At 41.7% G+C, this 27,302-nt stretch overlaps 1 protein-coding gene across 7 annotated transcripts in view; it reads left to right on the top strand.

Annotated features, from left to right (window-relative positions):
- The first annotated feature begins 254 nt into the window (after positions 1–254).
- The window catches only part of STX16 (syntaxin 16), a 34,828-nt gene continuing 7,780 nt past the window's right edge, over positions 255–27,302 (top strand). For 3 of the 7 annotated variants that reach the window (XM_066235001.1, XM_066234999.1, XM_066234998.1), the window contains exons 1-7: positions 255–1,147; positions 15,819–15,926; positions 16,582–16,722; positions 17,549–17,714; positions 18,629–18,720; positions 19,189–19,332; positions 20,471–20,551. In XM_066235001.1, the coding sequence (XP_066091098.1) occupies positions 1,016–1,147; positions 15,819–15,926; positions 16,582–16,722; positions 17,549–17,714; positions 18,629–18,720; positions 19,189–19,332; positions 20,471–20,551 (864 nt within the window). In that variant the 5' untranslated portion in view covers positions 255–1,015. Of the gene's footprint in view, positions 1,148–15,818; positions 15,927–16,581; positions 16,723–17,548; positions 17,715–18,628; positions 18,721–19,188; positions 19,333–20,470; positions 20,552–22,970; positions 25,844–27,302 lie in introns of those variants that run through there. The other 4 variants (XM_066235004.1, XM_066235002.1, XM_066235003.1 and 1 more) reach the window with 4 other exon arrangements.

Here is a 27,302-nt window from a genome sequence, read left to right as displayed (position 1 = left end):
TTGGGGGCCACACTCCTGAGGCTCAGTTCTGTCCGCTCCCCCACTCCCCGAGTCTGGGCCCAGTTTGGGGAGGAAAAACCCAGCTCCCCGGGAGCACCCCGGGAGAGGGCGGAGCGCTCCCGCGCCCTGGGGCAAAGGGGCAGGGAGCTCCCGCGCCCGGAACGTTGGGAGCAAGGCTTATGAACGTCGCAGGGGGGCACTCGCGAGAGACGGACAGGAAGAGGGCCAGGGGAACGCCAGAACCCGGGACCACAGTACGGAAACGGCCCGGGACTGAGCTGCACTCAGATCCGGGATGGAGGGAGCCGGAGAAGAGGAGTGAGGAGGCCGGGAAAGCAGGCCTTGCTGCCCTCCTGGCAGCCTGCTGTGGCAGTGGAGGAGCAGGCAGCCCCGAAAGGAAAAGGGTCAGGAGGTCGGGCCTGGGCCTTAGCAGGCTCAAACCAGGCCCAAAAAGGCAGCACCAGACACCCTGGAGTTCAGGGCCCAGCCCTCGATCGATTGTCCAAAGAGGGCCTAGGTCAGGCCTCTAGTGGGGAAACTGAGTCAGACCCAGGCCTCAGAGAATGACCCAGACGCGTATGTGAGCCAAGTTAGGCGTGGAGAGCCCAGACCCTCTAGGGTCTCCGAGACTGAGGAGGGTAGGGGGCTTCAGGACCTCCCAGTCCAGAGCTGGATTGGCGAATTAGACGCTTGTAGATCCAAGGCTGGATTGGGGTGGGGTCTCTGGAACGTTGGCTAGCTAGGATTGGGGGGATTTAAGTGCTTAGAGATCGAAGGCAGGTCTTGAGTAGGGGGACTCAGACAATTGGAAAGCCTAGGTGGTTATTTGGGGAGGGGTCTTCGTGCTTTGGCGAAGCACAGAGCTGCTCCTGTCTGGCTCGAGGTCTGAGGCCTTGTCAAGAGATGCTTCTGTGAAGGGTGGGCCGACTAGGCCAGGCCAAGAGAAAGAAAGTGAACAAATCAGGATTATAAGTGGGCGGGGGGCCCCTGAGAGGGGGGTCACAAAGGGTGAGACATGGCTACCAGGCGTTTAACCGACGCTTTCTTGTTGTTGCGGAATAATTCCATCCAAAACCGGCAGCTGTTAGCCGAGCAAGTGAGTAGTCACACCACCTCCAGCCCTCTGCATTCACGTAGCAATGCTGCGGTGAGTCCCCGGGCGGCCTCTCCGACACACGCCTCGTGTGCACTGCGGCTCTGCCTGTTTGTCTGTCTCTGTCTGTCTCTCTGTGTAAAAAAAATATAATAATATGGAAATGCAAGGTCTCTTAGCATCTGTGACCCTGGATGGGGGAGAAAAAAAAACAGTTTTAGGCCCCTGCTCCATCTCTGCCTTGCTCTTTCTCTTTCCTCACTTCCGCAACCCTCCCCAACCCCCCCCCTCCCCCGTCGTCACTGCACGACAATCCGCCTCCAATTTACATATGTTTTAACACTGAGATTTGGAGGCTTTCTGAAGCCTTTTTGTTTCGTTTTGTTTTCACCCTCCTCCCCGCAGCCCCCCTCCGTACTGAGCCTCACTTTGGTTCTAATGGAAGGGATGCGGAATCTTCCGACCCAAATCCTTGCAAATGAACGACACCCTCCCCCAAACGAAGAAGGAGTTGTGGTTTTTTTTTTTTCACCCATTTTCTTTTAATGGCCTCGCAGCCTTCAGTGTGGCCGTGTACCCTATGAATAATTACTTCACTGTTTTTCCTGGGGGCTCATGTGTGTGAGACTGTAAGGTGCTACGTTCTTCGTTTTCCATTTCCCAGACAGGAAATTAAGCTTTTCCCTCCATTCGAACTTAAAAAAAAAAAAGACCCCAAAAACAAAAACAGAAGGTTTGTGAAAACGACCCCCCCCAAAAGCACAGGTTTTTAAATTTAATTAATCTGAACCTTTCTTTAGCCCAGCAGAATAATCTTTTATAGGGAGGCCCCTGAAAGATGATTGATGTTTTTGTGTTTGTTTTTGATGAGGGCTTCTTTTCTTTTCTGAGCCTCAACTTTTCTGCTCTGTTAAATAAGGGGAGGGGGTGTCTGGTAGACAATCTAAACAAGACAGTGATAATTAACAGCTTTGTAATATCTTCAGTGGAAAAGTGAAGTTATGAAACTAATTTGTTGAGAGGGCTTCGTCTGTATACAGCCAAAGTTTGAGTAGCAGCAGCATTGAAGGAGAGGGAATAAAATCATCCCCAAACCAGGTTCTTGGGGATTATACTGGAAATAATATATAGCTTTGGGGTTGCACACTTATTTCACCTCATAGGGACTGTATTACCTTTTAATTTTTTTCTTGATGACTTATCTAAATGCTTCAGAAAAATTATGCTATGTGTCTTAATTATTGACAGGATGTCTATCTAGACAATTTTTCCTTTTTGTAAATTACAAGTGGAAGCTGTCTTTGGCCATATTGCTCCTATAGAAAAGCTATTCTGAGCCGTGTGAGCAGTTTCAAGAATAAAATCACATATACCCAGATAAAAAATCATAGAAAACAGGGATGGAGTATGTGTAGGTTTTTATTTAATAATTTGAAGGTGTTTTGCCTTTGTAAACGGAAAGAAATGGTATTATACTGAAATTAGTGTAAAATGGAAACAGACTAATTCTAGCACTAATTTGAAAAAGACTATTCTGAAATAAGCCAAAATTAGAAAGTAGAAATGTAATGAATAAAATTCCACATTGGAACCTGAGTTTTGTTAAAGAAATGTAAAAATTGCATGTCCCTTAAATGGCTTATTTTATGCTACCTTGTATGGGAGGGGAGAAAAACTCGGCGCTGTTCCTAAGGTATCAGTTTTAATCGATTGAAAAACAATTTGCTTTTAAATTTTTATAAGGTTCAAAACACTGAAATATTGAGTAACATGAGACTTTTTATTATTAATCATAATAATAATTGGGTCAAACAGTTTAAAAACCTGGTGTCTGAGACTGGCAGCTTTTTAAAAGTGGATCTCTAAGTCAAACCAATTTTTAAAATGGTTTTCTAAGTCAGGCAATTAAAAATATATATGTTAAGTAAAATAATTAAAAATTGATACCTTAAGTACACGATTTGGAAAAACAGGTATGTCAGAAAATGTACAAATACATATATTTAAGTAATTCAGACAATTTCTTGAAAATAGATTTCTAAATCAACCCCCCCAAAATGCATGTCTAAGTCAGAATATTGAAAAATATTTTCTGTATGTTATATCATTTAAAATGTTATAATTATTAGTCTGATTATTTCACATCTCAGATCATTATAAGTAATCAGATATTTTAAGATATTTTTGTAGTCAATTTAGACAGTCAAAAAATAAATTTTATTATTAAAAATAGTTTGCCTAACAATTAAAAAGAAAGCACATTTATATATTTTAATTGCATTAAAAAACACATGGCATGTCATAAATTTCTGAAATGTTTAGGGCTGAAGCATTATATCTTCAATTTGCTTATAGTTGGTTCCACAGAAACTATTTCTGCACACACAAAATCAAACATGGCAAGACGTTAACCTGATTAAGTAGAGTAGAGAATACAGTTTTTCAACTTTTCTGGAAGTTGGAAAAGTTACAAACATTTTGGGGAAAAACCTGTCCAATACAATTTTTAAAAACTTCATTGAATAACTCATGCAATGTTTTTCACTGCATATCTAACTCAAAATTTTTTAGACCTAATTTCTGATTTGTAAATTTCAAAATAAATCTTACTATAGCTGTCAAAATGGGTTTTGGTTGAGATTAAGACATTACTAATTAAGCTAATTAATTGATTTAATTTTGTTAGAGAGGACTACTGAAATTTTTAATGATGGAATGTCAAAATATTACCCACTTCAAATTCTTTAACTCTCCCCCAAAATAGGAAACAGATACGGCAGAGTGTAGTGATGAATATATAGGAGGATTTTATACTGTGTTTCATATTTTTCTGTATGCTTGGAAATTGTAAATAGGAACAAAATGTATAGACCTATTATGTTATAAACATAAAACAGTTAAAAGGAGACAATATGTAAATATATAAAAATTCAAGTAATTAAAAAGAAAATAACTAAACTCCAGAATTGAAGTTAATTTAAAAAATCATAACCTGAAATTTCTAGTTCCTACTTAGAAGAAAAGGCTATAGAAGTTTATTTTGGTGTGTATGTTATCTCACACAATTGAAAATAAATGACTTCTAAAGTAATAGTTTTGTTGTTGTTGTAGTTTTTTGAGTTTTAAACCTGAATTTCTATGTCCTTATTTAAGGAAAAAGCTGTAGAAATTGGTTGTAAAGTGGTATGTGTGTATGTCTCACACACGTCAAAACAAAACACACATAAAGCCCTACATTCAAAAAATTTAAGCGTGCATATTTTGCATCCTAGTTTGAGGGGAATAAACTAGAATCTGGTTGGTGGTAGTGGTGGGGTTAGTGTGGGTACCTATAAGTGCATACTAAAACAGGTTTGTGCAGTGTCCAGGCAAATATGTCACAGGAATTTAAGGAGATATACAGTGAAAGAACTAAAAAAGTCCTAAGGACCAGAAGGGACGTAAAGGTCATTTGACCCAGCTTCCCCGGCTGTGATACCATGTTCTGTGAGGGCGATAGGAAATTCCAGCAGCCGCTCACTCGGCTGCTTGTACTTGCAAAATATTATTGCCTCAATTAAGCCCAACTTTTGCTGTATCTTACATCCTGGGGCCCTAGCCGAGGTTCTGGATGTTAGGGTCTCTTCAGTCTTCTTCATAGCAACCCTGCAGGCTTCTTATTACCTGAAGCTTTCTCTAGCTCAGCCGTCCGGGCTCAGACAGTGAGGTTAAGTTTCTTGCCAATGAATAAAATCTAGTTTCTTTGTGTCTTTTTTAAAGTTCAACACCCAGAACTGATCAAAATCCCACTTCTGTTCTTGGTCGTATTGATATTAGTGGAAGTAATTGTGAAAAGCAAACTGGGGTTTGATTTTTAGACTATCAGCAAAATACAGTTGTTAGCAATTCTCATTCATTCTGTTTTGGCCTGAGTTTTGGGTGTCTCATAATGGTTATGCCTCGGGGCAGCATGAAATAAAAGAAGGAGCATTGGACTCTTTAGGCAAGCTTTTTATCTCTTTGGCCATCTTTCGACTTATTTGTAAATTGAGGGGTTTGAGTTACGTGGTTTCTAGTGACCCTATGGATTCAAAAATGCTTTCTCAAGTTCTGTTTTAATGCATTATTTTTTCTGACCAAGGCTCACAGCCTTAGCTTTGAATTTGAAAAGGAAAAATGTATAATCAATAACAGGGCTGTGCCTGTTGGCCCAATGTTACCAGTAAAAATCCTTAGCAGTAGTTCCAATACTGTGCAAAGTGATTTTGACATTGTATCAGCTAGATGCAAGTTTTAAGGCAGCACCTCATTCAAGCAGTTAACGGGCAGCTTGGATTTAAGAAGCTGAAATGAATTTACAAAGTTAAATAATCATTCAAAAAAATGTGTTATACCTTGAATGAATGAATGAATGAATGAATGAATGAATGAAAGAAAAGTAGATGTTGAGTTGCTGTTTTGATCTGATGAAGTGCTGTGTGACCTGTGCAATTTCCTTTGATCTCCCAGAATGATTTACTAGGGGATTGCAGCTTCATTGTTAGTGTTTACTGCCTAATCTATTCTCTATTTTAATATAATGCATAATCTATAAATGGAAGCTTGAGTTAATTGGTCTTAGATTAGTTTAAAACTAGCACATTATTTTTAATAAAACGTGGTGTGCTTTAGGGGAAAATGAAACTAAGGATTAACTATGGTTATAAGAAACCTCAGATCCTTCTTCAGTCTTGATTATGATATTGGCTAAGATTTATTGAGAGTTTACTGTGTGCCTGCCACTGGGCTAATCCCTTTTCATGTACAGCCCCAGTGTATCCTCACAGAGCTCTATCAAATAGGTGCTGCTGCTTTTCTCATGATAACAAATAAAGAAACTGAGGTTTAGTGGAGTTGGGAACGTTGCCCAGTGTTGCCCATCTTGCAGGTCGGGGAGCTGGAATGGGAATGTAGGCAAACCTGGCTCCAGAGCCCTGTGCTAACTTGGTGAGCCACGTAGCACAGCTGCTTTTCCAGGGCTTGTGCTGCAGGTCCTGAAAAATGCAAGGACCCCATTGTTAGAAGTTATTTTTTCTTACAATAGGATAGCATCTATTTCTTTATCTCACTTTCAACCATACATAGCCCATTTTAAGTTGCATATTGAAGGGTCTAAGTTTCAGTCCAGGCCAAGTCTGTTGGAAAATTAGTTCTCTGCCTTTAGAATCCAAGTATGAAATCATTGTATATTTCTCTTTAGATCTATTTGCTTTTCTGCTTCTAAAGATTCCATTTGAGCAGTGAGGCTTACTCGAGAATAAGGGCACTTTGTTGGATAAAAGTGAAGCAAACTTTTATTTTGGCAGGAACGGAAATAAAGTAAATATCACTATAGCATAGACCTGTATTTCCAACTCATTTTACTCAATTTTTCCAGACTTCCTGAGTAAATACAGATGGGTTTCCACTTATTTTTCAGTTTTATGTAGAAAGTTCTTTAGACTATAAATTCCACATGCTACTTGGAGTTTTCAATATTTTCTTGATTGTATGCCATTGGCAGGTCAGAAACCTAGATTTAGACATTATAAAGATTTAGAAGGTGTTGATGTGTAGTAACGTGTTTTCATTTGGCTGTATTTTGGTTTTTCCTGATAATAATTCTAAATGTTTTAATTCAGGTCTTGATAAAAGTTCTTCTGGAATTTGGTGGTAGACAGATTTTGGAAGCCTTCCATTTTTTCAGTTGCAAAATTGAGTGGGGGGTGGAGTTCCTTAGAAGAGATGACCTTCTGAATTTAATTACGATATGGTATGGTGATAGCTGCCTATCACTTGTAATTCCCTGAATTGTTTATAAAATTAGAAAGGCTGGAAGGTGGGGTGAAAAGAGGTCTGAACACCTGAGTCTGTCCCCATCTCAGCCAGTGGTAACAAACTCTGTGACTTTGGGGAAATGGATTTATACATTCTGAAGCTTGGTTTTCTTATTTGCAAAAACAGCGTGTATCTAGCCCATGAATCTGATTTCGTCTCTTATCAACTAGTGATTGCAGAAACCAAAACATCAGGCTATGTGCTTGGTTCACAACCCAAGAAAACAGACGCACGTGTAGCAGAGACCTCAACCATGGTTTGCAGTAATAACACTGTTCAAAGCTCATGTCAGGAGCCACTGCAGAACCGCGGATGTGCACATGAGATACTGGAGTTAGGAGCTTTGCCTGTGTTTTGTTTTAGTAATAACAACACTTAAATGCTTTCTTGCTCAAAATGTTAAGTTAAAAAAATACAAACACTTTCTTTTTAAAGTAAAAGGTAATTAAATCAGATTTCTATTTGACATTATCTTCTCCACTAATATCTTGTATTATGGCAGGGTGTGTATATAAATACAGTTCTCTTTTGCTATCATAACAAATATGGAAGGAATGGACTTTCAGCTTTCTATAGTGTCAGCTAATTGAATTTGTACGTGGAGGAATGTTTAATTACATTTTTATTGCTCTCATTGTTTAATATATTTTGGCCCTGATAGACCAGTTTCATTTGCACTACTGTATTAATTTTTAAATAAGAAAGTGAAGTTTTTTTCTTTTCTAAATTTACTGTTAAGCATAAAAAAATCAACATGGTTGATTATTGAAATTCACCACTAATTATTAAAGGGATCAATACTGTAAAACCCCACTTAGTTGTTTAGATTATCTGTCATTAGTAAATGTCTGTTTAGAAGATAGAGTTCCACGCTGATCTAAAAAAGAACCTATAGTTTTAATTGAAACTTAATCCTCTGGCTGCCGGGGCTTTTTCCTTCCTTCTATCCCTTAAAGAAAAAAATCTCTCCTTCCCTGTTTTTATTTGTTTACTTGCTTTTATAATAGCTTTATATATAACCGTGCTTTCTAGACTAATAGTAACATATGCCAAGCAAATGGGGAGAGTTTTTCTTTGCTTTTTACCACCTGTGTCTCTCTCCGGGGAAGAGTGGTTTCTCGGCTTGCTTATTACCACGGAGAAAGCCGGTCTGCGGGATTGAATCTGTGGAGATCTCACATATGTGGCCACTCAAATATTATCTAAAGATAGCCACAGACAATTTTTGTGGGTTGTTCGTTTTCTAATTTTGCTGCACTTGCAGGGCTGATTTACATGTTAAAATATACATGTATTTGACGTGGTAAAATTACATGTCAGCTTTTTGCTCTCTTCTTTTCTCTTCCTAAGGGGAATTTAGAATATTGTATGTAATATTTGGTATATGTGAAACATGATTATTACCTTTTAGTGAAACCAAAGCAAGTGTGTTTTGTTTCTATTGCATTTTAATTTTTACAGCTATGTATTGTTTGTTTCCTATCATTTGCAAAATAATCACAGTAAATAAAAAAAAACATATTGATGGAACTTTTTTTTTTAAAGGAAGAGTCATAATGGGAAGATTGTTTTAATGCCTTGGTTAGGGTATCTTTATTTTTAGTCAACTTTAGAGCTATTTAAAATCACAGTGTTTTCTAAACTGACCATACCTTATCTGTCTGTCTGTCCCCATCCTGCTTTCTCTTTGCTGTCCCTAACTGGATGGGACTCATGGGAACAACATATCTCTTCAGGAGCTGGATGAGGTATTGTGTTTTGAATATTTTTGTATGTTAGCTCATGAAATTATGTCTGTTTTTCAGAAGTCTCTGGTCATGTATAAAATGCTAACAGACCTTACACATATTTTAGCATTTGTTTTTATTACTTATAATTGCTATTTAACAATTTAACACTTAGGATTTATTGAATATATTTTTATACCAGGTGAATTAATGATTTAGAGAAAGGTTTGGGAACAGTATTTACTACTCCTGGGAAAGTTACTCAACTTTGGAAGCAGGAGAGGTTGAACATTTCCCTGAATTCAATAAGCCAGATTGTTTTTAGGATTATGTGTGTAACTGCCTTGATTTCTGCAAGGTTTCTCAGGTAGAGTGTGAAGGACCTGCTTCTGAGGAAAGCCCTAAGGGAGGAGGAGGAGGAGAGAGGGGAAGGTCCTGCCTGCGAGGGACCCTCACAGTCACTGCTGTGTTGATTGGGCTGACCACTCGTGGTCCTCTTTCTGCCCCCTTTCTAGCAGCATGCTTTGGGTCTTTGCATTACTTATGAGCGAACCTCCCCAAAGATGGAGAGAAGACATAGCACCTTGTTCTAGTAGCTAGTGAAAGACTTGAGGTAAAAGGGGGTTGAGTTGTGCTTGTTAATTTTGTTTGTGTCTTATTATCTGCTTCAGCGAGGAAGGGGTAAAAATATTTTTCCTGTGGGTAGACCTTTTAGAAAGAGTAATTGGGGATGGTGTTTATTTTGGTTAGTTTAATTTTAGAATAATGAACAGTGAGGTGGGATTAAGGTGACTCTTGAAAACCAATGGGATTCCTAATTTTTAGATTAAGATCTACTGGTAAGTTCTAAAAGCCTTAACTAGTTGATAATAACAACAGACAAGGAACAATCTGAGTGCCCCTCACTGAGAACCGGTTAAGTCCATTATCCAGCATCTCTGCTTCTCAGTCCATGGATGAGGCTGCAGCTCAGGGCGCTCCCAGACACGGCACTTGGTGCGGAGGGGCTGATGCACAATAGCGTAGACAGTGTGATGCCCCCTCCCTTTTGTTTTTTTTTTTTTTTTTTTTTTTTTTTTAAGAAAAATAACTTGCATTTATGCCTGTATGTACTTAGAAACTTTCCGAAAAGAGACACAAGAAACTGTTAACAGTGGATACCTTCTAGGAAAAGTATGGGATGGAAGAGAAACTCCTTTGTATTTACTGGGAACTTTTTTCTTAGGTTGGATATACATTTTTAAACCACATGCATGTATTACTTTTGTCATTAAGAAACAATCAGTATTTAAAAACAGACCCTCAGCCAGTAGCTCCCTGAGCTAGGTACCATGGCCATCCTGATTGAGGAGCCGCCCTGCCAGCGCCGCCTGGGCCCTGGGCCCTGGGGAGGTCAGAGGTCACTGCAGCTCACACACAGTGAACTTCAGCATCTCTTGTGGACGGCGGACGTAGTGGGTCTGCTGACCAAACTCTAAAAGCGGTAAGGCTTGAGGCATAGAGAGCAGGCCTTTTAGAGCAGATGTTACCCCTTACTGAACAGTTTGGAAATGGGGGCTCATGTCCCCAACAAGGAAGTATAGGATGAGGGAAGGTAAACACTACACCAGCCTTATGTTGAAGAAGAGCTTGAGTCCTCCCACACAGGGCAGGCCCGGTGGTGGTCATACTCAGGGGCCTGCCGCCGGAGCTGGTCCCCAAGCTCTTCCAACTCCTCGCTAGGCAGCAGGCTCCACCACGGGCTGCACAACCAGAACTAGCATTTCTTCTGCGTTTCTCATTCTGTGCTTCTGGGCGTTTGAAGGGGTCTCCCCATTCTGCTACTGGAGACCCAAGTGGAGCCACTTTCTCCGTCACACCCTCCACATCCTGTTCGTGTTCTCTGACCTTGGAGCCCAGCCTTTCTATTCTAGGTGTGCATGGCTACCTCCTCCCTTTTAGTGGTTTACTTGCCCCTTCTTGTCCTTCTTCCATGACCTTTATGTCTTTTATGAATTAGCTTCTAGAGTTGTACATGACATTTTATTTACTTCATTCATTCTATCCATTTATTGTTGACTCATTCAACTAATTATAATTGTATATTGACTACTGCCGCGTGCCAGATGCTGAGCTGGGAGCTGGGGAGGTGTCCAGCTGGTGAGAATGGTGTCCAGAGCCTTGTGAGGCAGGACTGCAGTAGGGCTTCAAATGGACATCATCTGGGAAGAGCAGAAGTAACCCCAGCTCCCGCTGTGGTTTCGATGGGCCCTTGCAGGTGAGGCCCGAGCATGCTTCCCTGACTGCAGCAGCACTTGGGCCTCCCAGAGTAAAGCCATCTGTTGACTTCCTGTAATTTGTCCACATTAGCTGGTCATTCTCTTACTCAAACCAACTCAAAATCTCAGTCCTGGGGATACCAGCCTTCATTCTCCTCCAGAAACACTAAGTAAGGGCCCCTTACTTAGAGGAGAAAGCCCACCCAACACTCAGTCTCTTCTCCAGAGATGCATCTTCCCTCTCCTTGATCTCTGCTCTAGTCTGGCTCCTGGGACAGTCACCTCTCTGGTGGTTGGGTTTTTAAAGTTCTAAATAGGAATATTAAAAAATTACAAGACATAAATGTCAAGCTCCCAAACCACATAGTCTGGGGAGGGCAGGGTAAAATAGTGGGTACATGGGGGCTGCAGGCTGGGCTCATCGGTCACCCTGCTGGCGGTGGCTTTGAGAAAGTCTCTGGACCTAGCTGGGCCTCTGTATTCGTGTTTGCAAAACGGAGCAGACCCCTGATCCCCTTTGCAGTTTTTTGTTGGCTGAAAAGATCAAGTTAGTGAAGTGTAGCACCCACAGAGCCCAGGTTGTTATTGCTCCCTCCTCATGGTTTCTAAGGGTGTATCATAGTGGTTAAGAAAAGGAAAATTCATTAAACTAGCAACATTTATGTCTGAGTGATGTGATTTTCAGATTTTTTTATTTCTGTGTTTTTGCACCTTTAAAAAACTTTTGAACATTTATTGTTTCATAATCAAAAAAAGTAAACACTTTTTAAGTATCAAAATTTTTTTTAAGTTGTAGTGCTGACATTCTGATTCTCTTTTACCCACGTGCTTATTCACTCCTTCAAAGAACTTAGATTTCTTAAGCCTAATACTCTATTAGCGAAGTCATCAAGCCTCTGAGCCCAGCGAGTTATGCTTGTGGTCTGACTTCATCATACGTGCTCCAAGATCGTCTCACGTGGGGGTGAGAGTTGCCAGACTCCAATTCTCAACATCCCTCTGGACTTTATAATGGTCATTGCCTCAGACATTCCCGAATTTTCAGTATTATTGCTGATTGGCAATGCATATATGCATTATGGCTGAACTTGGTTCTTTTTTTTTTTTTAGATAGGGGTGTGTGTGTCCGACTTTTTGACTCTTAATAGAGGCTTTGCCATTTCCTTAATCTTACAGCTCACTAAAACAGCCTTCTTGTAAAAGCAGGGTTTTATAAGTAGGAACGCTGTATATCTGGAAAAGCAAGATTAATCACAGAGACTGTGTGTGCGTGCGTGTGCGTGTGTATGTGTCCCTTCCATAGATCAAGAACTTGTCCACACTGACTGGTACTCTTTAGGGGCACAGCTGTCAAGACTAAAGCGGATCAAGGGCAAAGATAACTTGAGTGAAACTAGCAAGGGAAAAAAGCCTTTGGGTGTGCTGTTTTGAGCAACTGTTGGAATTTTTCTGCATTGGTGAGGTTGAGTTAGATGTTTGGCTAGGGTAGTCATCCCCAGAGTTCTTAGAGGACAGAGCTACAAACAAAAAGATAAGAATTCTTAAATTCTTAATTCCCATGAGTAAAATTTTTTATTTTAAAAGTTTTGTTATTTAACAAATATGGGGAAAAAAATTTAACTTCGGAAGCAGAAGTTCATTTAAGAAAAGCTTTAATCACCAACATCATATATCTGGAGGGGAGGACTAAGTTGAAATTCAGCAAGGATAAGTACAGAGAATTAAAATCTGGCAATTTTTTAAAGGACTATACTGTGACTGAGATGGTAGCTTGAAAATGTTATGTCCTGGATCTTTAAAAGAGAAAAACATGTTTTTAAATGGGAAGTGAGATTTCTGAGGTTGAAAGGGTGATTTTGCACTTAAAATGTATTTTTTATGCTCATATTTGTGCCAATTTTAAATAATTGACATTTATCTTCTATTGTGTTTTTCCTTTTCAAAACAGTCTTTAAAAATAAAAAAGAACAAACTGTGAAACATACTATATATAAATCCACACTGGTAAAATAGATGACACATTCCTCCTGAGTAGGGCTACATTTCTTTATCCTGATGAGCTATTGCTGTGGACTGTATCACAAACAGGACAGAGTATTCCCGATTTAAAGTTTGCAGTCCCAAAAAATCAGCTCTTCTATCTTCCTGGCAAAGTCCTACTGTAGGATGTGGGCAAACCTAGGGCCGTCGATGGGCTGGCAGCTGTCCCTTTCATGTAGGGGGGACGCTTAGCAGAGTCTTCTTCCCAGTTTTGACTTATGTGCAGTTTGGGGGAGGGCATCTATCGTGTACAATCAAGTACTGCTTAAAAGAGTTGAATCTACTTCAGTTGACTTTTCATACATGATTTAAGATTTCTCATTTGTTTCAGATAAATTGATAGTAATTACTATGCAGATGATTTAGGTAAATAACAATCTCTATGTCTATTTTAGTTTAATGTGCATGTATAAAGAGTAAAAACAGTACAAATACGATCCTGAGTTTAAAAACTACAAATAAAACGAATTATTACTCTATTGAAATGTGGTGTAATAATAAAATGTAGTGGGCTAGATGACAAACTGCCATACTGTGACCCATGAAGAGGCACCTTAGCACTTTTAGGCTTTGCTTTATATAAACAGCTGCAGGTTTAAGTTCAAGTTCTGCTTCAGTCAGGTAGCAACTCTGTCCCTTTCATAGATCATGCACAATGTCTGTATAGCTGGCAGACACTGGGAATTGGATCTGTAGTTTGTCTTTGTGCCTTGGTCAGTGTACCCACTAGACAGTCAAACCTCTTGGAGCTTTTGCAGTAGGACTTGAGAATTAAACAGCTCTGCCTTTCCCTCTGCCAGCCCTGTATGGGATGAGGTCTATCCCCTGTCCCTGTATCCACAGATGTCAGTGAGAGAGGCTGCTTTTTGTTGACACTTGTATGCTCTTGGGGGAACCTGTCCCGTAGTTCCTGGTGCAGTTGGCAGGGAACCGATATGGCGGAGGCCTGTTTTGGGTGTTGTAGTTTTAATCTGAGCGTTTGTTGTTTTGATTTGTCTTCTTAGCAAATTGCAGTTATATTTCATGGGCCTGTCAAAGTGATTGGCAGCTGGTGGAGTGGATGGAGCTTTTGGAGTCAGCCAACCCAGGTTTTAATTTGTCACTAATAGCTTTGTGACCTTGGGCAAAGTATAAATATTTAACTTTTCCAAATTTCCTCATTTATAGAAAGGAATAATAGGTTCCTAGCTCACCTAGCTTCTGTGAGGATTAAAATCATAAAAGAAATGTAAAATTCTTATTAGTAAACTTCTAAAAACAAACAAGGTGGCGGTGCTGTCACCAATTTTGACGGACACACCAATTTTGTTTAAGACTTGGAAGGACACTGGGCAGGGTCCTTGTGGCAGCGAGTGCCAGTGGACTCAGTTGCGACTCAGACTCTCCTGGGCAGTGATGGGCATTCTGGTCCCTGCAGTGTGGCCTTTGCGTGATACACACTCTGAACTCACAGAATGCTCTAAGAAGTGGCTGCAGAACCTCACCAGGGTGTGGGGGAGCAGATGCAAGACTCCGGTTGCTTTTAGGAATGTTGCTGTCAACTCCCTGTTCTGAATTCATTGCTCATTACTTGAAGAATTCTTTTATTATTGTTTTTTTCTTCTTCTTATATGATATTTTTCTTTCCCTTCACCTGTGGATTTAAAATTTTTTGTCTTGTTCCTTTATTGTTAGAAAAGCGAACAGGTATTTGCTGAATGAATGAAAAAGTAAATAGAGATAAATGTAAGGAAAAGGGAAGACAGGCAACATCAATTCTTCATCCAGTTTTGCACTGTGGTTTAGAAAATGTGCAAAGTGTTACCTACAAAGGTCTTTTATATACTATTTCCCATTACTTTTTTTTTTATCATCATTTGGATCTTTGGAAATGAGCATTTATAATTCTGAGCTCTGGACCAGAGCCTTTCTTCATATTCACTGCCTCCAGGCAAGAGAACAACTTAACCAAGCCCCAACCCTGGGATTTCCCTTCCGTTCTTCAGAGCTTTCTAAGACAGTGTGTTATATAGGTAAAGTAAACAAGAACTGTCGATATAATTTCAAAACAAGTGAAAATGTTGCCTGTGCACGTTTAACGGAAGAAAGGAAATACCAGTGTAAGACTGAATTGAGATTGTAAGGATTGCTTTTGTTGCCAAATGGTAGATAATTTGCTAACCAGTTAAGCATTTTTTTTACACATTTTAACACATGGTTAATGATCTTGTGACCAAGTTAAATGGATCAGCCCACTTAACTTAAATTTAGTTTATTTCCAAAATAAACTAAATGTATGTAGGTAAAAATTGCTACTATTGAACTGTGTATATTCATTCCATTTACAACCTAGTATATTTTTTATTTCTTTTTATAAAATTTTTCAACTGCAGTTTGTATTTGTTTCAGATGTACAGCGTTAGTGATTAGGCAGTCATATGCTTTACACAGTGTTCCCCTTATATTTCCAGTACCCACCTGTACCATATGTACTTATTACAGTATTATTGACTTTATTCCCTATGCTGTGTTTTACATCCCAGCCTAGTATTTTTTTAACTTGTGTCTGATCACATTAATTTTTGAATAGTAAGAGGTTTATTTTTTAAAGGAGCTTTTATTGATTTTTTTATTGCATTTCTATAGGCAAATCAAGTCAAATTCATGTTCACAAGTATGTCCAAGAAAATTAAGAGCTGGTGCATGAAAAGATAGGAAAACAGTTCCATCCTTAGCAGTCTCAAAAACAAGTGTATAGTCAGGCAAGTGCGTCTACTCCTCCATTTCTGTATTTTCTTAGGGAGAGACACTTAGAAGAGAATAAGCATGTGCTTTTAGCTAAACTGAATCTGAATAATTTTGTAATGTTCCTTTATTACCCTGTAGCTTGCCGATGACCGTATGGCTCTGGTGTCAGGCATTAGCTTAGACCCAGAAGCTGCCATTGGTGTGACAAAACGGTCGCCTCCAAAGTGGGTGGATGGAGTGGATGAAGTAAGTTGAATGTTAGTTTCACACTGTCTTATTTATTTAAGTAGTTATGACATTAACATTTTTAAAGTTTTTTAAAAATATTTATTGATTGATTTTAGAAAGATAAAGAGAGGAAGGGGAGAGAGAGAGAGAAAGAGTGAGAAGCATTCATTTGTTGTTCCACTTAATTGTGCACTCACTGATTGCTTGCTGTATGTGCCCTGGCCAAGGATTAATCCTGCAACTTTGGCATTTTGGGATGACTCTCTCACCAACTGAGCTAACTGGCCAGGGCCATGACATAAACATATTTTAAGATATTTGACATAAAAACTGATTTGGCTACACTTGAATACATGTCCTGGAAAAACTTTATCTTTTAGTTAACTCAATGTGAACACCACAACAAAGATGTGTGTGCATCTTTGTGTGTGTTAGTGATTTTTGGCTTAGCAGTACCTACCTGAACTATATAGAATGAAATTGAAGAACTATATAACATGGAGGAATGGTATTTGAATTCCTGGATATTTGAATGGAAAGGTGCTCATGCATCAGGTAGCCTACAAGTTGGCTGAAGACAGAACTCTGTGCTCAGAGTGTAGCTAATTGTCTTAGAGGCAGTCACATACCCTGCAGACAGTCATTGGGGTTTCTGGTGATTTCATTTGTTTAGATCCAGTATGATATTGGCCGGATTAAACAGAAAATGAAGGAATTAGCCAGCCTGCATGACCAGCATTTGAACAGACCCACCCTGGATGACAGCAGTGAGCAAGAACATGCCATTGAGATAACCACCCAGGAGATCACGCAGGTGAGGATGGAAGTGGGTTCCCAGCCTTCAAAACCATCTCAGAAGCCATAGGTGGTACAACTTTAGTCAGATGGGAGTCAGTCCTTCAGTTTCAGGTCCTGGCCTGAGGTTCTGGAAGGGACTTCAAGAGGCTCTGAGCTTCTCCACATGTCCACGTATGAGCACCATGTCTAGAGGAGTGGGGACTATTTTTTGGTGGTTGATAGATCCTTCTGTGGGTTGATTTAGAGCATTACTGAATTCAATCATTTGATTTTAAAAATGTCTATAACTTAGTATTTAAACATTTTTTATGTTAAAAAATTGTCCTCATAATTGGGGATTGGGAGTTTTTACCCCACACTGATTATATTATTGTAGTATTGTAGAAAAAAAAATGTAAAATATTAAATTCGAGTCATTTTAAGTCATATAAGCAGTGTTTAAGTTTTAGTGTTCACATTTTTGATTTGTTTAAATCTCCTGTGTGCTTGGGGTGAGAGGAGGGCGGTGCTGAGGAAAGGTCTTCCTGGGCTCAGGCTGTTGGACTCTTGGCTCTCAGCAGTGCACCAGGGCCCGGATCCCTGACTCTGTGCTTGTCTGCAAAATGGGGCTAATAAGACATGCCTCCTGGGGGCTGCTGGGGCAGAGTGAGAAGCAGCAAGACTGGTAGGCATGGGTGGGGCAGAGCAGTCTGCACACACAGTGTTGGTTCAGACCTGGCTCAGTGTCCTGTGTGAGAATTGGGCCCTGCTCACCCTTGTTCATGTTGGTCTGTATGAGCATAGTTTCAAGTCTTACTGGGCCTCGTGTGGGGACAGGGAGTAGAATTCAGGGCTCCTCTCAGCTCTTCCACAGGTGCCAGCGCGCAGTACAGGCCCTGCCCAGCCGGGCTCGCAGGATCTGCTCGGAGCAGGAGGAGCGGCTTCTCTGCAACGTGGTGGCCTCGCTGGCGCAGGCCCTGCAGGAGCTGTCCACCGGCTTCCGGCACGCGCAGGCCGGCTACCTGAAGCGTGAGTGGGAGGCACTCTCGGCAGAGCCCAGGGCTGTTTGTTCTTATCTTCTGTGCGGGGTCCTGGTTCCCCGCTTGTACCGTCCACTGCGCTGCCCCTGTGTGACACCAGTCCCCATGGAGGCTGAGGATGGTGTTACAGAGTTCACATCTAAGAAAAAACTTAGTGTCAAGCCTAAAGAACTTGAAACTCAACCTAGCACATAGAAAAACATGTAGCTTTCTATGTGTTAGAATTGGGAGCTGCTAATTAATTAGTAAAACTAATCACAATCACATTAAAGCTCTATATTTCCATAACAACCCAAATACTTGAGAGTTCCTGGACACTTTTCTGGGAAGTGGTTTCAGCACTTCTCCAGGTAGGTCTCTGATTCCAAATAGCATGGCTGTTTCAGCTACATCCTCATCCTGATTACTCTATAAACTGTTTCTTTATTGCCATGAAATCAGTAATATTCCCACATACTCTAAAAAACCTAGTCCTCCCTGCCTCTGACAACTGCATATTTGCATTTTAATCTTATTACTTCTAAAATTTGATTTATGGATATTTGGAATTCATACTACAGATGCTTCTAGAGAAAAATATTGATATTTTTAAATGTTTTGTAACAGCAGTTAAATATTTCTGCTCCACTTAGAGATGCTCAGATGGTTGTGTCATTTCATCATTCACTTGACATCAGGTGAATTATACACATTTACATTGTCATTTTGTCTTGACTAACCCAAAGTGCTTGCATGTTGTGTGTTTATAATCCTTTTCTGACCCCCCCACCACCACTATTAACACTGCTAAGAGTATCTCCATTTTGACTGTTGAGTTTTAATCTAGATTTCCCCTTTTTAATGATGGAACAGTAACCAGGATGGTTTACATATTCGAGTAAAGTGAATTCCTATCTATGATAGGCATGAAGAACCGAGAGGAAAGATCCCAGCACTTTTTTGATACATCAGTACCACTAGTGGATGATGGAGACGATAATACTCTTTATGATCGGGTACGTGAAGGGGCTGCCTTCTGTTTTCTTCTCTTCGTAGACCTGTAACTTGTGTACAAGGCCCACGGACCAGTGCTGCATCACGTAGTTTTATAGCGGGCTGAAGGACAGCTATGGGCCAGACTGTTTCTTCCTTTCCCAAGGCTGCAAGCAGACCTTGTAGTTGCCCCCAGGACCTTGGGGAAAGATGCTCAGGGTCTCCCCGCTGGTGTTGCTAGCCAGCTCTTGGCGGCTGCAGGCAGGAGATCCTCTCCAGGTGCCCTGCTTTGACCAGTCCTGCTTTAGGTACCACTTTTTGGGAATCTGGATCTTTTCTGTTAGGGAAAAATGAATGTTTATATGTTGTTATGTGCTTTATAGAAATATTTTCAGGAACGAATTTTGTTAAATTATATTTAAAATGGTACACCATAGCTTTTTTGAGGGGGTAGAATTTAACATCCAGATTCTGTACTCTTGTTTTGCTAGGGTTTCACAGACGAGCAGCTGGTGCTGGTGGAGCAGAACACGCTGATGGTGGAGGAGAGGGAGCGGGAGATTCGCCAGATTGTGCAGTCGATTTCCGACCTAAATGAAATATTTAGGGACTTGGGAGCAATGATTGTAGAGCAGGTACGTGAGTTCACCTTCCTCATTGATGGGTTTCCTGTCATAAATCTGGTCTTCCTCCAGACTTGTTTTGACTGCACTTTTATCAGGAGAATAATTTTAACCTACTCCCCCAATGTATGTATATACAAGTTATATACCCATACTACTGTTCATAAAAAATAAACCCTTTTTTAGATAAAATAAATGTCAGTAGAAGTTCTTATGTTCTCTGCTCTCATGAGCACCCCGCGTTGGTTCTGCCCAGGCCCAGCAATGATCCTGGCAATAGATAAGGTTTCCCTTTTAATTTTGGCAGATTATTGTGTAATGGCGACTGGAACCACTAGCTTTCAAGTGGAATTAAATTGTTTGTTCACTGTTACAATCTGATTAGGGTATTTTATTATCTTGCCAGTGGGGATTTCGGTCCTGATCCCCCTGAAACCAGCTGAGAGTGGAGTGTTGAGGCTGCGGAAGATCTAGTTACATTAATTACTCCTGTGGCTCCCAGGGAGCGGCTCTTGCTATCTCTTCTGATACAGCATGTTTCCGTTAAAAGCCCTGATCTCTCGTATAGCCCAGTGTTCCCTGCTCTGTTTGAATCAAGGGATTAAATAATTAAGAACAAAATTCTCCTTGAGGCAGATGTGAAATTTTACATGGTGGATTGGAGCACATGGTCATTGCTCTGAACCATGGAGACCTGTGCTGACGTTTGTAGACACGATAGTCAATTTCCAGGCCTAATCATAACCAGGTCTGGCCAAATTGGCATTTGCTGCTTCCTTGAATCTAAGTATTTAAGCAGCAGGTGGGCACAGAAGCTTGCCCTTTGCTGCTCAGAGCCTATTTTTACTCAGCCATGTCTTTATTTTAAAGCACCAGTAAGTCTGGCATATCCTAAAATGGCGAAATCCAAAACAGAAACCTCAGTTTGTCAGTATTTCTCATGAGCTAGACTTTATTGCAGTCCAACACTGCACTCTGCCCCTGAGTGCCTACTATTGCTGGGGCAGTTCCAGAGCCTTCTCAGGCCCTGGGCAGCGCGGCTGAGTCAGACCCACAGTCCTGTGCGGGGCTGCGTCTGCGGTCTGCGTGCTGGGTTATGAGTCCACTTTCCTCAGGTGTGGCTATTGACTGTCACTTTCATTTTTACCAGGGCACAGTCCTTGATAGAATTGACTATAATGTTGAACAATCCTGTATCAAAACTGAGGATGGCTTGAAACAGCTTCACAAGGTAATACCCTATCTTTCAGTAGTTGAGAATTGGAGGGACTGTTATCGAATATCAAGGATTCACAGGCTGTTGTCTTCCAGCATAACTGTCTCGGCACTCGTTTGTTGTCACCTTCAGCACGGGAGTGTACAAGTAGATGTACTGTTTCCTCCCGGGTGACCATGAGGGCAGTTGGCCTTTATGCTGAGGTTAGTGTTTCCAGAGGCACTTTACACTTAGATTTGACATTTCTGACAGCTCCCTTCTATGATAGTAAATTTTAAAGGAATTGGAGTTTTCTTCCTTCTAGAAAATAACACTACTCACAAAAATTAGGGGATATTTCATCACTTCCTATTCATTGTGAAATACCCCCTAATTTTGTGAGCAGTGTATTGCACTCGTTGAGTCTTCCTGTTTTAGATCAGTGGAACGGGCATTTGCTAAAATGTGGTTGAGCGTCTTGTTGGCTTGCTGCTGCTGACACAGCCTCTGCTGCCGTGACACATTTCTGATGAATTGATGGTGGAGAGTCACCCTGGAGAAGATCAGAATCTCATTTTTTTTAATTACCTCAGTACATCTGTGTGCTTACCTTGACAAAGAGTAGTTTGTTGAAGTGAGAGTATTATTAGCTCTCTTATTCTTTGCTAATAAGGTGGCTATTTCAGGGATATTTTTCATGATATTTGTTAAAAATAAATGGAAAGTATCTTAGAACTCTTGTAACCATTTATGAGAAACATATTCATACACTGATGAGTGGCTTTTGTATATAATTGGGTGCATATTTTCTTAAAAGGAATATAATACTTCACAGATAAAGTAAATTCTCTCCATCCTTTTGTAACTTTGAGACCCACTGGTATTTCTGCCATACCGGGAGCCTTTTCTGGTGCATTAATGTGCTCTCCCATCATTCTGGGAGCCAGTCCCTTCCTCCCACAGAGCGGCCCTCTCCTAGTAGCTTCAGGTGCCAAGGTGAGGCTGTGCACAGGTCTGCCTGGAAACCCTTCACTCTTCTGTGTGCTCGTCGCTATATGGGCTGGGCATGAGACTCCAGCCTATTATGAGGAAGGAACGGCTTGCCTTTGTATGCAGAGGGCTTTTTAAGCATTTAAGAATCGTTTGGTGGCCAAGCCTTGTATAGTAAAGTAGTGAAACTGACTTTAGTTTCTCACTCTGTAATACCCAGGTTTTGATCTGTTGTGGGATTATGCATTGGTTGTGAAGTTTCCTAAAATCTAGTGAAACATATTTAGTACTGTAACACAGATAAGGGAAAAACTTATCTTCAGGAGTGTACAAATGTAGTGGGAACTACAAATTTTGTTTTAGGTTCTCCTTTATAAATCATTTTGAGAGGTTTTAAAGTGTATCATTTAGTGTTGACTCCCCTGATGTCCTGGGTTACTCATTGGAAAAGTAAGCATGCTCATCTTATCTCTGCCGTCACTGCTATCGGAGCACGCGGGCTTTCTCCTCGGCAGTCAGCCCATCGAAGGATGATGGAGCTTTGGGACTTTCGAGACCTGTCTTCCTGATGTTTCCTCCTGGTTGATGAGTGGTCCTGGGGAGAGGGGCGGCCCACTTAGCAAACAAAACTCCATTCAGGTGGGTGGGGACACGGAAGGAGGGCAGGAGAGATGGGACATTCTTAGCAGGTGTCTTCATCAGGCTGTCTTCTTTCCTTCACCGTGAGATAGTGAGACAGTGCTGTCGGAAGGGGCGGGTGTGCCCTTCCTGCATGTGGTTAGGGACACCTTCACAACTCTCTTCTCCACCGCCCCTTTTCTGGTCACATTTCTCTACGACAGGCATGGCGTCACTTAGGCTGTTGTGCACAGGTGAAGTCTGGGGGTGTTTGAGCTCTAGAAGTACCCCTCTGTTGTGTCATTAGCAGCTCAGGGACTTCTCTTTGGGTGGGGGGTTGCTTCTGTACTTGACCCCCGTGGGCAGCACTTTTCCAGTTTTATTTCGAAGGATGAATTTTTTCTTGTTGCCATATTCATGGAAGGTAGGAGTCAAGCTCTGGGGCCAGCAGCCCCACACTCACTGCTGTGGCTCCATCAGCCAGCAGTGTGATTTTATCGTAACGGTTGCGCTCCACCAGAGAGCTGGGCCCACATGCGGGCCTTTCACAGCTAGAGGAGGTCCTCAGCCGGGTCATCCGGACTGAAGGCAGACCTTTGCTTTTTCCCGCTGGCCTTGTCTGTGTGGCAGATCCCAAACTTGTGTGAGTGCCTCCTGGGAGACAGGAGCTCCATGTCAGGGACCCTCCACGTGGGCTGAGTGAGTTCCTGTGAATCGATGGAGGGGGTTGTACTAAAGGAGCCTGTGGCCCAGATGTCAGATATAGAAGGAAATGGAAGTCTAGGGTTAGAAACGAGTGAGACTTGATTTTGGGGAAAATGACGGCCTTTTTTCCCTCTTTCTGTAGGCAGAGCAGTATCAAAAGAAGAATCGGAAGATGCTTGTGATTTTAATATTATTTGTCATCATTATTGTCCTCATTGTTGTCCTCGTCGGCGTGAAGTCTCGCTAAGCGGCCTGGGGTCTGTGTGTGCCGCGTGCGGATCCGGGTACGAGGGTCTGGGCTGCGCCGGCTGCCCGCGGAGGCGTCTCCCGGCTCCGCGTCAGGCACCAGCGTCGTGTGGACTCCTCAGCACAGTGCTCAAGTGAGGGGAGTGGGCTTCTGTTTCTCCTTCATGGTCGCGAGTTTAAGGACCTTTGGTACTGCTGCAGACTAGAGGTGGAGTTCTGTCATCAGTCCCATCGTTTTTAGAGAGAAAATGAGTGGAACGTTTACAGGCACTCCACAGGCTGTTCAATATTATCGTGAATGTGCTGTTTTTCTTAGCAGTCATGTCTGAGCAGCATGTTAAAATAATTTTTGGGAAAAAAATTTTTGAAAATCATCTGGTTTTTAAGAATTTGGTACCAAAAATTTATGGGTAGAGGTAAAAATGCCTCTTCATCTTTCTCTCGCTATTTTCCAGTTGAAAACAAACTGAGAGGTCCTTTAAGAATTTATAATCCGTTCCCCATTACCTTAATTTCGCTTTTCCATCACTGTTAATGATCAGAGTAACAAAGTGTGAAAAATAAGAAACCATCATTGATGTTAATTAACACATTTAGATGGGCCAGTTAAAACAGCTTCATAAGTTTAAATTAATTGTAAATGGAGTAGTCCTCATCTAAAATTGGTGCGCTGTGTTTTCTACAGTAAACCAAAAGGGTTACTGAGCAGAACCACCTAAATTTAAAAGTTGGTGATTTGAACTAACCTCACATTAAAAGGAAGCTTGGCAGTGTCATAAAGTCACCAGAATCAGCCTGTGTGTCCCTGTATGCGTCCCCAGCCATCCTTGCTCAGTTCATTGCATATATACTAACTACATAATGACCTGTTCAAACCAGCACCATTTAATGAACTGTGAATTTACATAGAGGCCATTCTAAATGGGTCACCCCATTTGGGTCTCAAATTATTAACCAAACATCACTCCATTTCAAAGTAAAATATTCTACGAGAGGTTTGATTTATTGGCTTCCCATTGCCACTTAATGTGCCCAGAAAATAGGCATATTCCTGCAGGTTGTGAAAACCGGGGGCAGTCCTCGTTTGTGTGAGTGCAAATCAGATCGCCAAAGCAGGACTTGACCATGTGTTTCCCTGTTACCAATACGGTGCTCAAATATAGTCCTAGAACTATAGACTAGTGTGGAAAATGATGTTGGAAACTGAAGTTGTTCATGCTTTAATTGCTCTTGAGACACAAGTGTAGTTTTAATGGTCTTTGTATAATTTTTGGTGGCTTTTCCATTGTTTTTACCTCTACTGTGCTACTTTTTTTTGGACCAGTCACCTAAAATGCTACTCTAGAATTTGACTTGAAGTTGTTTCTAGAAATTTAAACTCAAGTCCAGAGATTCAAGTTGTCCCAGCCTTCCCTTCCCAAGTTGCTGACAGCGCCAGGGAGCCACTGGCTTGATGACTGATGTGGCTGTAGAATGATCTGAAGGTGTCCCTGGCATTTCAGGAGAGAAGCATGGTGTTCCCTGACAAACAATTATTTATTAGGAAAAGAAGGCCAGGCCAGGGAATAAGAGTGCAGCCCCTCCTTGATTGTCCCTGAAATGTAGGGCTTCTGCAGATACTGAGAATAGCTGTAGGCATCTTTTCTCGTCCCAGCCGACCTTAACCCAACAGTAGAGTCCAGTGTCCCGATAGACCAGCTGCTCCTAGGAGTGGGGCTGTTCAGAGGGGCTGTCCTCCCAGATGGTCTGTGATGGTGGTACTGGATCACTGTTAAAGCTTTGTAAACGTTGTCTTAATTGTCCGTGACAGAAAGTGACCCTTTAAGAAAGGATCGCCATTTATTTATATTTATTTTCAGTAAATAGGGTAATTAGGGTTGGTGTTTGTCCCCCAACCCATTTGGGTAAAACCATAGGGATCTGATTCGAAATGGTGTTAAAAATCTCATTGGGGTGGAGGTACTCTTCATTCTGACTGAAACCAGGGCAGTACGAGCTAAAGCCTGAGTTGCTGCTGCCATGACCATGACCCAGAGCGGGAAGCGGGCCCAGAGCCGGTGCACTGACTTGCTGAGCTCCTCAAAACACTGTATTTTTCTGTTGAGCCTTTACTGAGGAAAGATCAGCAGCCCTGGGGGCAATGAGAGACTCTCAGTGGTGGGGTCCTGGAACTTTCCTTCCCTAGGAGACAGGCTTCTCTACCTGCGAAGCCCTTGTCGGTGGGACGGCAGGATGTTCATCGCTGCTGGTCTCTCCTGTGGCGTGGGGTTTGCCCTGAGACGAGGGCCAGCAGGACACATGCTCCTCTGCATGCCCCAGGTGGCTCTGTCTGCCTGGGTGAGAGGACAGATGCGAACGTTGTTGGTCAAGTCTCCAGAGCTCCTGATCTTACCCCAGATTATAACTGAATCTACTGTCTCTGGTTATTAATGTGGGGGGGGGGAGGGGGGACGGCTTCAGCATGGGCGCAAAGCAGTTGTATGTATGTCTCTAACAGATTTACTGCTCTCTCTCTCTCTGCTAATTGAGAGAACATTATTTATTTGTTTTGACACAAGCCCTTTTAGTGTTTTATCCTAGCTAATGTCTTTAAAAGTAATGAAACCCTCCCAACCTAATTGGTCAGATAAGACTTTTTTGTGTGTGCTTAAATAAAACAATTAGTGAAGTGCTTCTATCCAACATGCCTTTTTTCGTCCTTTTTAAAAACTAATTTACTGTTACTGGAAACTTTTTGTACAATAAAGCAATCATGCAGATTAAACAACATCCTGCAATCCTAGTATTAATTTTAGGGATGGGGTTCATGTTTTTCTTCAAATGCATCTGGGGTATGGGAGAGACTGTTTGGGCCTGAGGCCTTTGCCTCAGTGTCTGAAGGTCCATCTGTGTATCTAGTGGGCACTTTCAAAGGGACCAATCTCTTACTATCTAGTAGATAAAAAGGCAGATAATTCTTTTTCTTTCTTTTTTTTTTTAAAGACAAATAAATACATTATTTTTGTTTTAATTTGGGGGTGGTGGTGGCAGAGAGGAACATTAGTCCGTTCCTGTCTGTGCCCTGACCGGGGATCAAACCAGCCACCTCTGCAGTTTGGGATGACACTCTAACCAACCAAGCTTTCCAGCCAGGGTGATAATCATTTTTCTTAGGAAAATCTAGTCTTTACATACTTGCGAAGAACCACTTAGAGATCTTCAAATAAAATTTAGTATATATGCTTTGTTGAGAAGTAATTATTATACATAGGCTCAGGGGGACTTGAACTTCTAAATGACTTGGACTGTTTCCTTATCCTATTACACTGAGAACTTTAGGGATAGTGTTTGCCAGTTGAACTCAAAGCCAGGGCTGTACTTCCCCTCAAATGTCTGTGTCTTCAAGGACACGATGGTTCTTTGTCAGGCACTTGGGCAGATGTCTGTCTCTTTTTAGTTAAACATTAGAGTCCACATGTACAAAAGTGGGAGCTGTCTTGCCAAGTAGTCACCTTGGCGAGCTGGGGGTTGAGTCTTTGGATGCTGCTGGTACTGGTAGCTGTTCTGAAGTGGCCACAGCACAGAAGCATGCTCCTCTGACTATGCTCTCCCCTCGTTTTTGACTAGATATTGATTCATCCCTTCAGCTATTTACCAGCCATTGGCTCTAATAATCAGACCCACTCAAAAGAATAGACATGTCCCAGAGGCTTCAAGAACACTCTAGACTCTGTTCTGCTGAGGTCTGGCATAAAAAGGGCAGCTCTATGGGTTGTGTGTGCCTCTTGTGTGGTAACCTCATGGGCTCTTCCTGGCCGAGTGTTTGGTAGCCCACTCTGGAAGTGGTACTGCAAGTGTGTGCAGGTATAGTCAGACACTTTGCCTGCTGAGCAGAGAGCTGGAAGCCTCGGGTCTGGCCCTCGGCTGTGACTAGAAAGCGGGTCTTTGGGTGGTTCCTTCTGAATGCCCAGGTGACTGTAGAACAGGACGGGTATAGGTTTACCCTGCTGACTGTAGTGAACGTCCTTTAAGAACTCAAAAGTTTGAGTCACCTCGGACACTTCCTGGTCTGTCTTGTCACAGCTGTGTTCCCACCGCTAAGTGACTCACCTGGGCTCGCATAATGTATCTCTACATTTAAACATGTTATTCTACATGCTCGCTCCATTTCAATCATCAGGTCCCTTACTTACTCAAAACATGCGAGCCACACAGAGCGACCTGGCTAACATGTCTTCACAGAAGGGAC

The sequence above is a fragment of the Saccopteryx bilineata genome, chromosome 6 (assembly GCF_036850765.1).
Source record: "Saccopteryx bilineata isolate mSacBil1 chromosome 6, mSacBil1_pri_phased_curated, whole genome shotgun sequence".
NCBI lineage: Eukaryota > Metazoa > Chordata > Mammalia > Chiroptera > Emballonuridae > Saccopteryx > Saccopteryx bilineata.
This window is presented reverse-complemented; position numbering and strand designations above follow the sequence as displayed.